The sequence below is a fragment of the Suricata suricatta genome, chromosome 13 (assembly GCF_006229205.1).
Source record: "Suricata suricatta isolate VVHF042 chromosome 13, meerkat_22Aug2017_6uvM2_HiC, whole genome shotgun sequence".
NCBI classification, from domain to species: Eukaryota; Metazoa; Chordata; class Mammalia; order Carnivora; family Herpestidae; genus Suricata; species Suricata suricatta.
In genome coordinates this window covers 47,775,575-47,791,406 of record NC_043712.1, presented here as the reverse complement: position 1 = coordinate 47,791,406, position 15,832 = coordinate 47,775,575, and the positions used below count along the sequence as shown (strand labels likewise).

Here is a 15,832-nt window from a genome sequence, read left to right as displayed (position 1 = left end):
GAGGGGGAGAGCTGGCCGGGCCTGTGGCATGGCAGCCCTGTGCTGGGACACGCGGGTCCCGGGAGGTAGGGCAGGGAAGAAGAAGGTACTAACTCCTTGAAGAGCCAGTTTGTGACATGAGGACGCTGGGCTGGTGTTCACATGTGGGCCACCAGGAAACCGCAGTTGAATGTAACTGGTGAGGTAGGCAACACTGATACTATCCCTACTCCAAAACGGAGACTTCACGTTGTGGGTAAACTTTATAAATGACTTATTTTAATTTTTAAGAGATCATATGCTTTATACAAAATTCAAAAAGAAAACACCTTCAGCTGAAAACTTGCATTTTCCCAGTCAAGCAAAGATCACAAATTCAAGGACAAGGCAGCTTAAAATTGTAGGACATCCGTGGAAAAGAATAATTTCCAAAAAGCACAGTGCTTTTATTTTCAAGTTCATAATATTCATACAATAACTTGCATTTGGCAATTATTCTAGAGGTCACAGGGAGTCTGCCTAGACAAAGAGATGAGAATAGCCCAGGTGAGCGAGTCTATCGACTCAATGCGCTGTGAGGCTTCTACAATAGTCATGAACTTGAAGTCAGTTTCAGTGTTTAGAATACCCCAATCTTAGTCATGTGTTTAACAAAAGCTCTGGATGACAGCTTTCAAAGGTTTGCCTAGACCTTATCCAAATAACTATATTCTCAGTTGACTATTAAATTAATGTCTTCCTTTTGCTCAGTTTAGAACACTGATAACGCCCATTATTTACTTTGCATTTTGTTAACTATTTCTTGCAATCCCAGAGGATGATCCTCTTTCCTGGGAGCACACAGAGACAGAGCGCCTATACTGATCTACTCCCATCCACCAAGGGCCGAGTGGGTATGAGCAGGACCTCTTGGTCTTCACAAATACATTATTCATCATCCTCCCCAAAGCCAGCAAGGCATGTAGTAACATCCCACTTTACAGATGAGGAAACGGAGGATGAAAAACTAAAAGTTGTAAATTTCTGTCCATTAGTAAAACAAAGAACAAGGCATTATACTAGCTTCCACGGTTATATTCTAATTCCTTAAATTAGCCTACTTACTGCTAAGGGAGGGGGAACATACAGAAATCAGGAGGAGCACTTTCTATTACCATCCCCTCCTGCACCCATGTAATTAACCCGTCCAATGGAACACACTTTTCATGACAAAAGAAGTTCTCTTTTATCCCAACTGTGTGTTTATTCCTAAAGTGGTATCAAATAAATTCCCATTTATTTGATATCAAGAGGGAGGGGGTTTTTTTTTGTAATTAAGGGCTAAAAAGTTTTGTGTGCTTCGGGACACATGGGTGGTTCAATCAGTTAAGTGTCAGACTTTGGCTCAGGTCATGATCTCATAGTTTGTGGGTTCAAGCCCCAAGTCAGGTTCTGTGCAGACAGCTCAGAGCCTGTAGCCTGCTTTGGAGTCTGTGTCTCCCTCTTTCTCTGCTCCTCCTCTGCTCACATTCTGCCTCTTTCTGTCTCTCAAAAATAATAAATAAATGTTAAAAAAATACAAAGCATACAAAACGTTTTATTTTTGTAAAAATGATCACACCTAATTTTGCACAGTGAAGAGTGCGAACCCAACACTTTACCTGGTTGTTGTTGGTTTTTAATAAGGGTGGCGGGGGTTCGTGATGTAAGGGTGAAGAAGCCGAACTGCTTTCACTGTCGCTACCGTCACTTAAGCTAACTCTGAAAAGAAACAAGTCACACGCATCAGTATAGGCAGTTCTGGACATATCTATGGAAACAGGTGCAGAAAGCAAGGAATCCAAATGCCAAATCACTGAAAACTTGTTGTAACTCATACAGCCACTAACACGTACCGGTGCTTCCTTTGTATTTGGAACTGTGTTGAGCGTTTTGCCGGCTATTTCTTATATAACAGCCCTTATTTTGACAGATGAGGAAACAGATTTAGACTAGGTCACCTGCTGCGGGGCAAGAGGTAAAAGTGGTGGCTCTGGGATTCAAAGCCAGGCAATGGACCCAGAGGCTGGTGCCTGACCACTATATTTTACTGGCCCCATTTATCTCCCTGCTCCAACTCCACCCACCCACTACCATCCAGCAGGTTGCCCAAGCCTGCAGAAGATCAGCAAAATTAGCCTGTAGGTTACTGCCTTTTTGTTTCCTTCCTCCCGTCTCTTGGTGACAGGTGAGCACTTTACTAATATGGCTAAAGCACGGGCTGTGGGAATAGGAACAACTGCTAAGGAGAATATGGACAACAGCGCATGTGACTGACCGTTCAGGGGACATGGAGGACGGGTGTGAAGCCCAACATGCTAGACCCACAGCAACTATTTCTACTGTTCAGTGGTGAATCAAGGCTGGCTCCGGTTTTGGAACGCGGATACAACTCATTGGAATTCTACTTGAGCAACATGAAGAGACAGTGTGTTTGGGATAACAGCTTTAGAGAACTCTATTATCTTTCAACAACCAAAGATGACAAAAATACGACCCCTCCTCTATTTTCTTCTTTGCAAAACAAAATAGAATTTTCTTTCAGCCAGAGTACGAGAAATTTCTTTATTCTACCCTGCTGTATGTATACCCTCTTTCTGAAATGCCCTTCAGAGTCTGCTCCCTCTCCTGGGCTATACAGTCACCTAATAAAATATTCTTTTCAGAGACAGAAAATGCTTAAAATATCAGGATCGTTTTTCTTTTGCTCTGAATAGGCAATCACGTACCAGCCCTGTAATATATTCAGATAGACGAGATACCAGATAGGAAATGAAAAGGATACACTGGGACATCCTTTTAGCAAAAACTGATGGAACTTGTTTTTCTTAACTAAATTACATTAATGAAGTGTTCAGTTGAAGCACTGCTTAAAAACGCTTCTTGACTGAAGTGGTAAGGCTGAGTATTCAAGCTGATTAAGCAGTGGAGACTTCACAAGTGCAGGGAAGACCAAATGTTACCCGGGCGCTGAGGTACTAACAGCACATGGCAGGCGGGCGGCAAGCAGCGTGCCTCCAACAACGCGCATGGCATTAGACACCACGCGAGCGTGTGGGATTTGACCTGCACAGACTCGGGGGCGAGGGGGGCGCAGCAAGGGGGTGAGCCACCAGTCACAGACCATCTAGATGTTCTAAAAAACAGTAACTGGAAATTGGCTAAATAGGTCATGCGTTTTTCATCAGGTAAATGTGAGAGCAGTCAGGGTTTGGGGCTGTTATAAAGGGAAATGTTACAAAGCCAAGGCCATAAGGCTCCTTGTTTTCTCCTATTCAAAAAAAAAAAAAAAAAAAAACCATAGATGGGTGAGTTTGGGGGACAAGGTGGAGAAAGAGGTATTGAGCTACGTAGGTACTGAGTATGGCCACACGGAAGAATCACTGAGAGCTCCGATAAGGCATGGACTCCAAGGAGCCCTTCTCGGAGGATGCCAAGGAATTACCAATTAGGAAACATATGATCTGTCCAGTTTGGATTAAGATGGTATTCTTTTTAGGAATTTTAGGGCCTTTTACCCAGTAATGGGTAATGGGAAAAGATTTAAGGCGATGTATTAGAAATGTAATTGGATTTTAAGTTCAAGCAGATTCATATTTTTCCTACTCAAACACATTAAAGTAAGCATGCCTATTTGTTTTCCTCGTGATAAAGAAATAAAACCCTCAAGGCAATTTCAAGTTGACTATTAATTATAAGTGACATGAATTACCATCTTATAATGTGGAATTATGCCTCACAGCATTAAAACTACTTAAGGAACCTAATTGTCAGCACACTTAAAAGGAATTTATTTTCTGGAAAACACACACAGGTGATCCTAGTTTTAATTAGGTCACACACATAATTCACTGGAGCCAATTATGTATTTCTAACTACAAACAGCAAACACGTTTCCTTAAATTCTGAGACTATAGCAATGGATCTATACACACTCTTCAAATGAAATGGAGTTTACTTCAGCCATCAGTCCTGCTACCTTGACGTATGCTTTCAAGAACAAGGGCTCCTACTAGGATGTTTTCCCTATAGAATTTTTAGAGGAAAAACCTCTGCTTTCTGAGAAAAGAAAGGGATACATAGTTTCCTGGAGAAGTGAATATAAGCATGCCAAGGGGGACCCAGCTGATACAAAAGTGACATTACTGTACGGGTTTTAGGAGTCACACCCTTGTCGTGGTTACACAGGTAAGTCAGGCTTGCATTGCAGGGAGCCACATTCCGGCCAAGTCACTCACCTGCGGCTTCGGCTGCCTCCTCTGTTTACAGGTCTCTCCATTTCCGAGTCATTGTCATTATCCTCTGCCTCATCGGATTCCTCCTCATTGTCATCGGAATGCAGATCTTTCATGATAGACCTTAAAGGACCTGAGGAATGACAGCAAACACAACCAAACATGTGACTTCAAGCACACTTGGAAGTATTAGACACAAGGGACTGCTCACCAGCACTGAGCACTGGTCAGAGAAAACAAACAAACAAACAAACAAACCCAGTATTGTATGTATTTCTACAATTTAGTTTCAGGAATGTCATATCTAACCAAAACACAATTGTTTTCATAATAGAAGCCCCAGGAAGTTCATTGGAAAAATCTGTATTTCCTAGGAATGTGCTCCTATATATTTTTCTTCTTAAGAAAAATTACACCTAAAGAGGAACAGAGAGATCTATTAGTAAATTGAATGTTTTGTTAGGTTAATCCACGTATTGAAAAGTTGAGGCTAATAAATCACCCTGGTTGTAACTTGTTCTTGGCAACGCAGCCTTTGTGTGGTAGTTTTTGATCTATTAAGGTTTAGCTGTTCCTTTTATTTCAAGGTCAATTTCAGGTCAAGCAAGCATTTCAGTCAAGTTCAGATTATAAAGTATTTCAATTCAATGGTGTAAGGTCCTATCTCTGATCTTCATATTGATCTTGGACAAGGTCTTGGGGAAGCAACAATTTTGTGCAGCCAATTTGTATTTTACTTAAGAAATTCCTGGCAAAATACCAGCATATATTTACATAAATAAAACTATGCAATAAATCAGATGCCCACAAAACTCAAGAGACTATCCAGTATAAGATGGGAGAGAAAAAAAAAAAATCAAGTCATAACTAGTTTTATTCTAGAACAGGACATAACTGGGGGGGAAGAGGGGAGGAAAAATTTCAGATTCAGCATGGCTTATTTTCACTTGACTGCTCATCTAAATGTGATGAAAACAAGATTATCCTCTTTTAATGTTAAAGAAGATATTGTGGAGGTAATCAAGGAAGTGAGGGAGGCACGTTTATTCTGGACTACGCGAGTCCTAAAGTCTAATCTATGACATAAATATCTGAGCTATCATGAAGTCAGTTCTAAAATAAGTATTGATTCTTCTCCATTTCACACTCTGCAAAACCCAAATGTCTCTGCTTTTGTAGTGGGCTTTTATCTTCGGAAGCGAGTGTAACAAGAAATTTGAACAGCCAAAATGGTCAGTGTCTTTTATCGTGTCCTGAAGCTTAGCCTTAGCCCAAATACACACAGCAGTTTAATCCTTTTCAAAACACAGAAGACCATCAGCAATGGAGTTTGGTCAGTGAAAAACGTAATGTGCAACACGATGCTCAAAACCAAATTATTCCTGGATACTATCTCACTTTCCACGTTTAAAAAAAAAAAAAGGAGCCCTTATTTGAAGATTTCCACACACCAAAAAAAGTGTAAAATACACATGTAGTTGATGTTCTGGGTTAAATGTATTAGATTTCTTTACATTTAAATTTATTTTAAAGTTCAAGTAGAGGGAAACTATGTTTTAAAGACAGCAAATTAACACTTGCCAAAGAAAACAGGCCTATTAATCTGTAGAATGAATGAATGAATGAATAAATAAATAAATAAAATGAAAGATATCCAGGAGGGAGAGTAGAAACCTATTTCTCTATGTCAAAGCCTCTCAACTCCAGCTTTTGCTATTGCATTTCCTTTGGGAGCTCCCTCGAATGGGCTCTGTCTATAATCCTTTTGTAAAATGGGACTCTGATGGCAGGGACTGGAAAAGGGAGGAATTTCTAGAGGCCAGCCTCATACATCAGAACAATTGCTCAAGTTCATTCCTAGGGGAAATAAATACGACTGCATAAAAGCCAAGTTATCATTCCAATAATAAAACAGTAGAAACTCAGGCCGTAAATCAACTCGTGAAGATGTCTGAGGAGACAAGCGCCTCACAGTTTGCCCGGGAGACGCAGGTACCTTGTTGCCTCGTCTGGGACGGCGTGAAGCTGGAGCTGGAGCTGGAGCTGGAGCTGGCAGGGCTGGGCTGCTCAGACTTTAAAAAAAGAACAGAAAGCATCATCAATACATTTATGGGACACGACACATCTAAAATGAAAACGATTGTTGCCCCCAAATATTTGCTCTTTAAAAACAGCCTGGCGCTGTGCAAGTAACGACACGCTGCATTAGGCCAAAAACAGGGACACAGGAGCGTCATGGTGTCCTCTGTGTTTTGTCCGCCACAGTTTGACTCGACGCAGAACAAGTATGTAAGCTCAAGGGTGATGGGACAAATGCCTGGGTGCTACATGAGGGAAGACCGGGCTTTGACTTCACTCCCGTGTTTACTGCTATCCAAATCTCCTTCTGAAAGATTACGCTGATTACCCTTTCTACAATGTCTGATTGACTCAACTGGTTAAAACATAGTGGTAATGAGGCCAAGGTCATTGGTTCAATCACATTATAAGCCAGTTAATTTCACTCTGGTCCAAGGCCATGACCCAACCCTAACCCCATTCATCCAAAGTTCACAAATAGAGGTAACGTTCACAAGGAGATCTGGCCAAGTCTCACAAATGAGTCATGGGGAAATGTTGCCACTACTTTAATAAAAAAAAAATATAGGGGCACCCTTTAATTCCACAGCCTCGGGATGTAGGGAGACAGCATCATACACATGCCCCACTCCCATCATGAACTCTCCTCATCCTCGAAGATCCAGAACAAATGCCACTTCCTCGCTGGCCTGTTCAACCCACAGCTGTCTTCCTTCTCCAAACCCGCTGAAAATGTGGCTCTCCTCAGTTTGCTTCTCTGGCATGCTGCAGTGTCCTGTGACCTCTAAGGTGTGTGTCTTTTCTCTCCAGGAGACTGCAGGGACTTGAAAAGGCAGGGGTGCGGGGGTCTCTCTTGTGCTTCCTGTTATCCCCTCATACTTAGCATAAAGCACTGCATACAGCAGGCACTCTGTATCTGGGACTCAAGGCAGAGCAACAGGCCCTCTGTTCCACCATCTGCCACTTCCTAGGAGACTTTACAGGAGGTAAAAATGGGAAGAGCAAATACATGGACAGAATAGTGCAAGGAATGTGACCATACCATCAACACAGTTGAACTATACAGATTGAGGCCAAATTTAAAATACTGTTGGTAAATTTGGTTGCATGAGTGGGCTACTTCTACCCGCTTTCTGATGTTCTCATATCTCAACTACATACTCATGTTATCTGAGAAAAATATGAAGTCTTTTCATGTACAAGCCATATCTTCTCTCTATTTTGCTCAGTGGGTGACCAAGTTATCAGGGCTATGTGGAAGACAACCTAAGAGCACCATAGGAAGCTGCTAAATGAGGAGAAGAACCTCTATTCGGTTGATAATGCAGTTTTCTCACCACCGATTTTTTTCATCTCCCTGCCCAGCACTGAATCCCAACCCCCTTCTCTCCAAGCAACACTGAGATCCAGACTCGTACACAAGGAAGCACTTTCAGGCATTCCGAATGCACACTTCACGTCCTCAGGCTGGATGGGAAAACAGGTGTCAGCAATCTACCACTCATTCCGCAGGAAAAGAGCCAGACAGGATCTCTAATGAGCAGCAGGCGGCCACCAGCCCTTCACCACTGATTTACTTGAGATTTACTTGAGATTTACTTGAGATTTGCAGCACAATGTCCTCATTGCTGTCTGTAGCCCACAAACAAAAGGTGGTTTACAAGCACAAACTCCTGTGTGAGGTGCTCGTCATTTCTGCTGAGTGTCTCTTTCACTGTGGAACCACAAAGGTGGGCTCCCCACTGCAAGGGCGTTCAGTTAGCAGTCGTGTGCCATGCCCAGCTGCAAAACATTTCTCCTGGGGCCGCCAAGTACTCCTTTTCCTCTCCAAGTTGCTCTTTTCAGCCATGAAAAGTGTCTGCAAATGGTATTATTTTGATAGCTCTGGAAACCATTTGGGAGCCAAACATGAGGTTTCCTTACAGTGACCGGAGGGAGCTCTTTTTCCCCTCCTGCCGGACCAGTCATGTTGCGCTGGACTCAAAGGAGCAGTTCTGCCAGAGCTATTTGCTGCGAATGACATTAATTGGGAAGGCAAGAGGAGATGGCGGCCATCTCTCCACCACCCCATGCTAAACTTGATCCATCTGTCTCCAGCATCGTGCCAATGCCAGAACCAAACCTGCGGGCGGCCTTTTTTTAGCTTCTTAACCACAAACAAGGTTAATAATTCCACAGTTACCAACCATCAGAAATTGACCAAGAGTAAAGAACATGATACAACAGGAGAAAAAGGCTTTCATTCAGGGTTTATCATTAACACCATGCCTGATCCACAAAGGATTTAAGGGTTAAAATAGAAGACACAGTAATTCACTGAAAGTATGAAAATAGGAAGTTTAAAGTGACAGGGGTGAATGGAAAAGGATACAATGTTGAATGATGGACAGCAAATTCCAATGTCCTTGAGCTTTTTTTGTAACCAGAACAAGGATTTGTGGTTTGGGAGCCAAGGAGACCCCTTCTGATGATCAAAGACAGAGTCTCCCACTTTCATGGGCATTAGAATTACCTGGAGGACTTGGTAACACACAGACAGCTGGGTCCAACTCCCGCGTTTCTGAGTCAATAATTCTGGGATGGGGATGAGAACCTGGAGTCCATAAAAGTTCCCACTGCTCTTGTGGGGACCAACCTGACTCTGAAGATCCACTGATCAAGGATCCAGAGATTCAGAGCCATGTTGGTGAGGGGTGTTCTATACGTAAGAAATTCTGACTCGATGGGTTTGGTGTGGGGATATATTCATATTGTAAAAGCTAAACGGTACTAATGAAAGTTCCAAGTAGACTACCACTGATACTAGGTTAATCATTTCTTTCCTTCTAAATGCAAAAGCATGTTTTGGAAAGAATCTTAAATTTATGAAAGCATAAGATAAAAAAAAGCATTGAGAAAAATTAGAAACTTATTGATGGATCCCAAAGTAGCTTCCCTACCTACTCATCAAAGTATTTTGCAAGAAAAGCACCCTGAAAAAAAGCCAGTTACCACTCAATAAAAACACTTAAGAAGCATGTACAAAATCACGTCAGAGTGGATGGACCTTAAACTTACCTAACCAGACAAGGGCAGAATTCGACTCGATGTTAACTGTTCAAAAAGCCACTCTGCTATTAGATGAGGCTGACCAGTCTAAGTTTATCAAATCCAACCAAAAAAAGAAAAAAAAAAGTGTTGCTCATTTTAAGTCTGTATTTTATTTGAAACTAAAATCAGATTTGCTCTCCAAAAACACAAATCAAGGATGACTTTATAAACTAGAAAAGATTCTTTTTTTTTAAACGATTCACCATAAAGAGGGCTAGATTAAGATCTTTATAGCCCCCAAGGACTAAAAAGATGATTGCATCCTCTTTTCTCCTCCTTATGTGTGTATGTGCCAAAACCTAAGTGTAGAGAACATCAGTGAGGTTCTGATTATTCCCATTACTGACTAATTGGATACTTATTTTAGAAATCTCAAAATCCACCCCACCAGGAAAAAAAAATTATTTTTGGCTTCTTCTTATTTAGGCCCAAAGGACACATGCTTAAGTGACCTACTAAGTTCTCAAACACTAGACATGAAGTTTAAATGGTGTGTTCCTTGGTGACAAAAGTCTGGGCTTAAGACAGAATTCTATGACAATCATTATCATATCAAACATTTACTGAGTGGTAAACTTAGAAATGTCTCTCACCTTGCCCACTCAAGCCTTTTTCTAATATCTAATAAAACCCTGACTTTATTCAGATAAAAAACAATCATCTCAATTTCTATTGCTTAAGCATTAATGTCCTCGGAGAGGGAGGGCACTGAAACCCATGTGGAAGTGATAATGTTAACTTGTGTAACAAAGTCAAAATTCCTAGCCCACTACTGTTACAGGGGTAGTGAATCACCTTTTTGGTTGCTAGTATTGTTTACAATAGACTGAGTAGTCCTTTTTAGCCTAAAACAAGATCTATCTTTACTACCAAAACTATAGGCCTACCAAGATTTGCAGTGGTATTGTCAACATTAAATGGCTATGCAAAACCATTTTATAATGGGTTTTATACAGAGGATTATTTTTGCTCAAGAAAAACCACTTGTTTGCTTCACAAGAGAGCACTTGTCAAGGCAGGTCACGCGAGAGGGCTGGGGAGTCTGGCAGCGTTCCTCACACGGGGAGAAGCCTGCCTTCCTCCTCAGGTGATCGGGGGCACAAGTCCCTCCTTTTCTCACAGGCCACTGCATTTCTAAGCAGAATTTCAACTTGATCTTTAAAGCAATCAAAATAAAGAAAAAGGGGGGGGCATACCATATGCGCTTTTTTTCCTTCAGGGGAAAGGGGAAGAATATAACTCAGGAAGCAGAAATTATTTTAGACATATTGCTACGTATTTTCCACAAAATTTCTGCCTTGTTGAGCAAAAGAAAACATAGAGCGTGCAATAGAAATGATCTTTTTTGCACAAATACCCAGAAAGATGGTGTCAAGGGTGAGTGATGGTCAAAGAAATCACAAAGGTAATATAGTGTATTTACATCTCTGTCAACTTTTGTGACTAGAGTACTAGGTTCTTGTCAGTTTAGTGCTTCCTTCACTAAAAATTAATAACCATCTGACACTTTTTTCCTTAGCATATAATATCATTTAATTTTTTTAATGTTTATTTATTTTTGAGACAGAGAGACACAGAGAGCAAGTGGGGGAGGGGCAGAGAGAGGGGGGAGGCACAGAATCTGAAGCAGCTCCAGGCTCTGAGCTGTCAGCACAGAGCGCGATGTGGGGCTTGAACCCACAAACCGTGAGATCATGACCTGAGCTGAAGCTGGGATGCTTAACTGACTGAGCCACCCGTGCCCCAGGATATAGTATCATTTAAAAGACTACCTCACTTATGATGGATGTTAACTCAGGGTGGCAATCATTTCACAATATACACATGTATCAGATAATTACGTTAGACACCTTAAGCTAATACAATGTTGTGTGTCAACTGTATCTTGATATAACTGAGAAAAAACCAAGACTACCTCATTTAGGCTCTTCCTCAGGTAAGTGCAGTCTTTTACCAGTTCCCATGGGGAGCTAATATGCCATGATAGGCGTGTCAACAAAGGTAGGCCTACAGTTCAGTAAAGAACTAAGTATTCAAAAGTTGTGAAGGGTCACCTCGGTGGCTCAGTCGGTTGAGTGTCCAATTTCAGCTCAGGTCATGATCTCGGTTTGTGAGTTCAAGCCCCACATCAGGCTCTGTGCCTGATTTAAAAAAAAAAAATTTTTTTTAATTGTGAAATAACACGGATTAAGTTAATCTAACAAGAATGACCCAAGAGTGAATTGTCAAAAGGCCAGACATGAGAACTTTTATTTTCCTTTGATTTTACATTAATAACCACTTCAAAATAAACATGCTAAAAGAACAAAATGTTATTATATAGAAAGGTACAGGAAAATCAGACTGGAAAAACAGCAGTCAACTCTAACCTCTTAATATATCTTTGTGTAACTCTATCATATTATTTCGTTTGCTTGACCATGAGAAAGGCAAGTGCCTTTCTGAATGTGTTCTGCCAAAATTCATATGTTTAAGTCCTAAACCCCCATGTGATGGTCCTTGGAGACGGGGCCTTTGGGAGATGATTAGGTTAAGACTAGGTCATGAGGGTGGGGCTTTCATGGTGGGATTAGTGCCTTTGTTTAGAAGAGACACCAAGAGCTTGCTCCCTATACTCACTCCCAGCCCAGAATGTGAAGACACAGTGAGATGGAAGCTGTAAAAAAATAAAAATAACAAAAAAACAAAAAAGAAAAAAACCTTATAGGGGAACCAAATCAGTCAGCACCTTGAACTTGGCTTTCCCCGCCTCCAGGACAATAGGAAATAAATTCCTGTTGTTTAAGCCCCCTACTCTATGGTATTTTGTTATGGCAGCCCTAGCTGATTAAGACAAAAGGGCAGAGGTGCCTGGGTGGCTCAGTCATTAAGCCTCCAACTTCAGCTTAGATCATGATCTCACATTCATGGGTTTGAGCCCCGCATTGGGCTCTGTGCTTTCAGCTTGGAGCCTGGAGCCTGCTTCAGATTCTGTGTCTCCCTCTCTCTCTGCTCCTCCCCCACTCATGCTCTGTTTCTGTCTCAATAATAAATAAAAATAATTTTAAAAAATAAATAAGAAATTAAAAAAGACAAAAGGACATATTTTTATCCCCATTTTCCTGGTGGTGAAACTAAAGCACAGTAAGATTCAGAGGCCAGTAGGTACTATTTAGTGGATTAGCGTCCAAGTTTTCTGACTTCTCTCCCAGTTCTCTTTCTACTTACACCTTGACAAAACAGGATTAATTTGAAGCAGTGCTGTGAATACACTAACACCCTGTTATGACACTCGTCAGGGAACAGTTTTCAATGTCACTGTCGAGGCTGCACTGAATATCCTGTACATAAGGGATATCTTGTGATTGACACACAAAACAAACTCGTGATGAAACAAAACCCTTCATCCCTGGGTATGAACGTGTCTGTGTCAATTGCTTCTAACATTTGTCCCATCAATACTACAACAGACCCTGGCTATTCCACTAGTTCAATAAGTTTTGCTTAAAAAAACAAAACAAAACAAAACAAAACAAACAAGGAGTTTTCTCGTACGATGGCCCTGATCCTCTTGACATCAGTATTGATCAAGAAGACTGACATCAGGCAACACACTACGATCATTTATTTTATTTATCTGCTAAAGTGATCTAGTCTTGTTACTCAGCTCTTCTATACAACCCATACATAACCTTCAGGAAAAAAATAGATTTAATGTTTTAAATAATCTGCCAACAGGTCTTTCTCTGAAAACAAAGAGATATTGGGGGAAAAACACTGGAATAGGAAGCAACAACTTTTACTGCTGGACAGTTACTCAAGCCTGTGACCAAATGGCTGGCAAACACTCTCCATTTGTAGGTATTACGACAAATTAAATGACCTTGATGTTAAACTGTTAAGTGTATTGAGCCTGCTGGGCCCTTATACTACCAAAAGCTATTGTCATTCCTGTCATTTTCTGGTAAGAGAGCGAGATCCTAAGAATTGCCCTCTCTCCTGTTAGTAAACCAGGAAAGGTCCTTATTTCTGTTACACATCCAACTTACAGGCAAAATCATCCTGGAAGCTAAGATAATTGGGTTTATATTGTGGTGCCTCTGTTTTGAGCAACTGCATTGGCCACCTTCTTCCTTATTACTGTCATCTTCACTGTCATTATTAAATGCTGTCATCATTTGTGCCCATCACCCCCCATCTGAGAACACAGAATCCCATTAGGAAACGAAATGGCCTTGGGGAACAAGAGCCTATAAATCTTTCCATGAGTCCCTTTTCCACACATAGGGATGGCTATAATTTTCCTTTAGCTTCCTCTCTTTTAAACACAAGAGCCCCAACCCTTTTATCTCTCATCACCAGTTGTACTTCGGAGGCTGCTACTGACTATTGTGGCCAGAACATATGATATTTCCAAAAACCCGGTTGTTGCAAGATGGTGTACATGCCAGATGTGTTCTGAAAATCACTCACTTGTGAAGAGCTTTAGGAATGAGAAATCATCTGGAAACAGACCATTTATAGTTGCACCACCTCTGAGCATGTTGCTATTTCATGAGCAGAGACCGTGTGCATAGAAGTTGTGTTTCACAATTGGCCATAAAATATACCACTGAGGTGTAATGCCAGGGACTTATCTTTTAACTGGTTTCTCTCTCTCTCTCTCTCTCTCTCTCTCTCTCATGTATTTTGAGGACTAGGGCAGAGAAAGAAAAAAGTTACAAGTGACAGGGTTAAGAGCTGTAATGCCTCACAAAAGAGAAAGAAAAAGAAAGTTTCCTTACAGAATTGCCCCATAATTAACCATTATTGAAGCTGACCACTGAACATGAAAACGCCATTGCTCATTGGTTAACAATAAGATCCTGAAACTGTTGTCAGAAAAACTATTCAGTTACTTGTGAAATAACCCACCTGTGCGATGCACAAGCCTCCTGAAACAATGTAAAAGTATTGTTGCATTCTCTCGCCATGTAAGGGCAGTGTTGAACAAAGTCCTAAAAGTATGCAGTTATAGCTCTCAGTTTGGATTATAAAATTTAAAATATTAAATAGAATTAAATAAAATAAATTCAGGGTATTAGAAAGATGGTAACTAATTGAAATAAAGTAAAGCACAGATATACCTGAAGAGATCAGCTGATAAGGCATTTAACTGCATTTTCTCATTAACTTTAGACCTTTTTTTAATTTTGGGGTGGGGGGAGAGACAGCGTGAGCAGGGGAGGGTCAGAGAGAGGGAGACACAGAATCCAAAGACAGGCTCCAGGCTCTGAGCTAGCTGTCAGCACAGAGCCGGACGCGGTACTCGAACCCACAAATCGTGAGATCATGACCTGAAGCCGCACTCTTAACCGACTGAGCCACCCAAGCGCCCCAAAACCTTTTTTAAAAAAAAAAAAACAGCCATAGCACGTTTGATAGACACCTATAGAACATTTATAGTCTTACACAAACGTCAAAAAGTTTTATTCATTTTAATCTTTGGACATCTTAAGAGAATTTTCCCTATTACATGTGAGGCATAGATTTACTATCCTGGCAGCAGCATCAAGACTCCATTTTATTTGCTAAAACCTTTATTTCCATGGTACTTTGACTTCCAAAATGACTAAAGTCCGCTGGGGAAAAAGTATTGATTTAAAACCATCCAATCATCACCAGGTCAAAATGCAACAGTTCTCATTATCTTTCTATGATTTATCACAAAGATTGCTGATAGTTGCAAGGATTAAGCCTTGTATCTCCCTAATTAAAATAACTGTGCTTTCCAGGTAACAAACTGAATCTCTTTCTTGTAGATCAGCACTCCAAAGTTCCATGGGTGCAGGTATGTGCATGCACATGCCTACAAATGTACGTAAGATAATCCATGGAGATTGAGGAAAATAATAGGACCTCTATTTATATTTATTTTCTTTACAATTTTTCAAGTATCCGTATGGGCTTTCTTGTATGCAACCTTACCACAGCCATTGCTACCATTCAGAAATACACATACCTTGGGGATACAAGGTTACTACTGAGAGAGATGAGCTTTAACCTCAATGGTATAGATAATTAGCAGCCTGAATTCTGTAATTTAACTGCTCAAATCTTAATTATATCACATAGATTATAAATTCTGAAGTGATAAGTGCGACATATACAAGGCAGAGTCATATCAATTTATTTAGAGACCATCCAGATTTTATATTTTACACTCAAAATTTACTTGGAACTTAAATGTTAATGTTGAAGTTATATAGAAATACTCTAACAAAGTTCCTTGTCAAATAAGAGGTAACACAGACTCATTTAAAAGATTTTAAAGTGCACAAAGATCTTGAAACCCCAACACAAAATACTTAACATGACATCCCCCATGCCTGAAATTTCACGTTATCTTTACCCTGGGTCTGTCTGATAATTTTATAGTGTTTGCTGAAAATTACACATAAAGTGAAACTCAG

At 40.7% G+C, this 15,832-nt stretch overlaps 1 protein-coding gene across 4 annotated transcripts in view; it reads right to left on the bottom strand.

Annotated features, from left to right (window-relative positions):
* The window catches only part of MLLT3 (MLLT3 super elongation complex subunit), a 281,314-nt gene that overhangs the window by 16,406 nt on the left and 249,076 nt on the right, over positions 1-15,832 (bottom strand). For all 4 annotated transcript variants that reach the window (XM_029920517.1, XM_029920516.1, XM_029920518.1 and 1 more), the window contains 3 exons: positions 6,229-6,304; positions 4,236-4,365; positions 1,620-1,719 (listed from right to left, as the gene is read on the bottom strand). In XM_029920517.1, the coding sequence (XP_029776377.1) occupies positions 1,620-1,719; positions 4,236-4,365; positions 6,229-6,304 (306 nt within the window). The remainder of the gene's footprint in view (positions 1-1,619; positions 1,720-4,235; positions 4,366-6,228; positions 6,305-15,832) is intronic.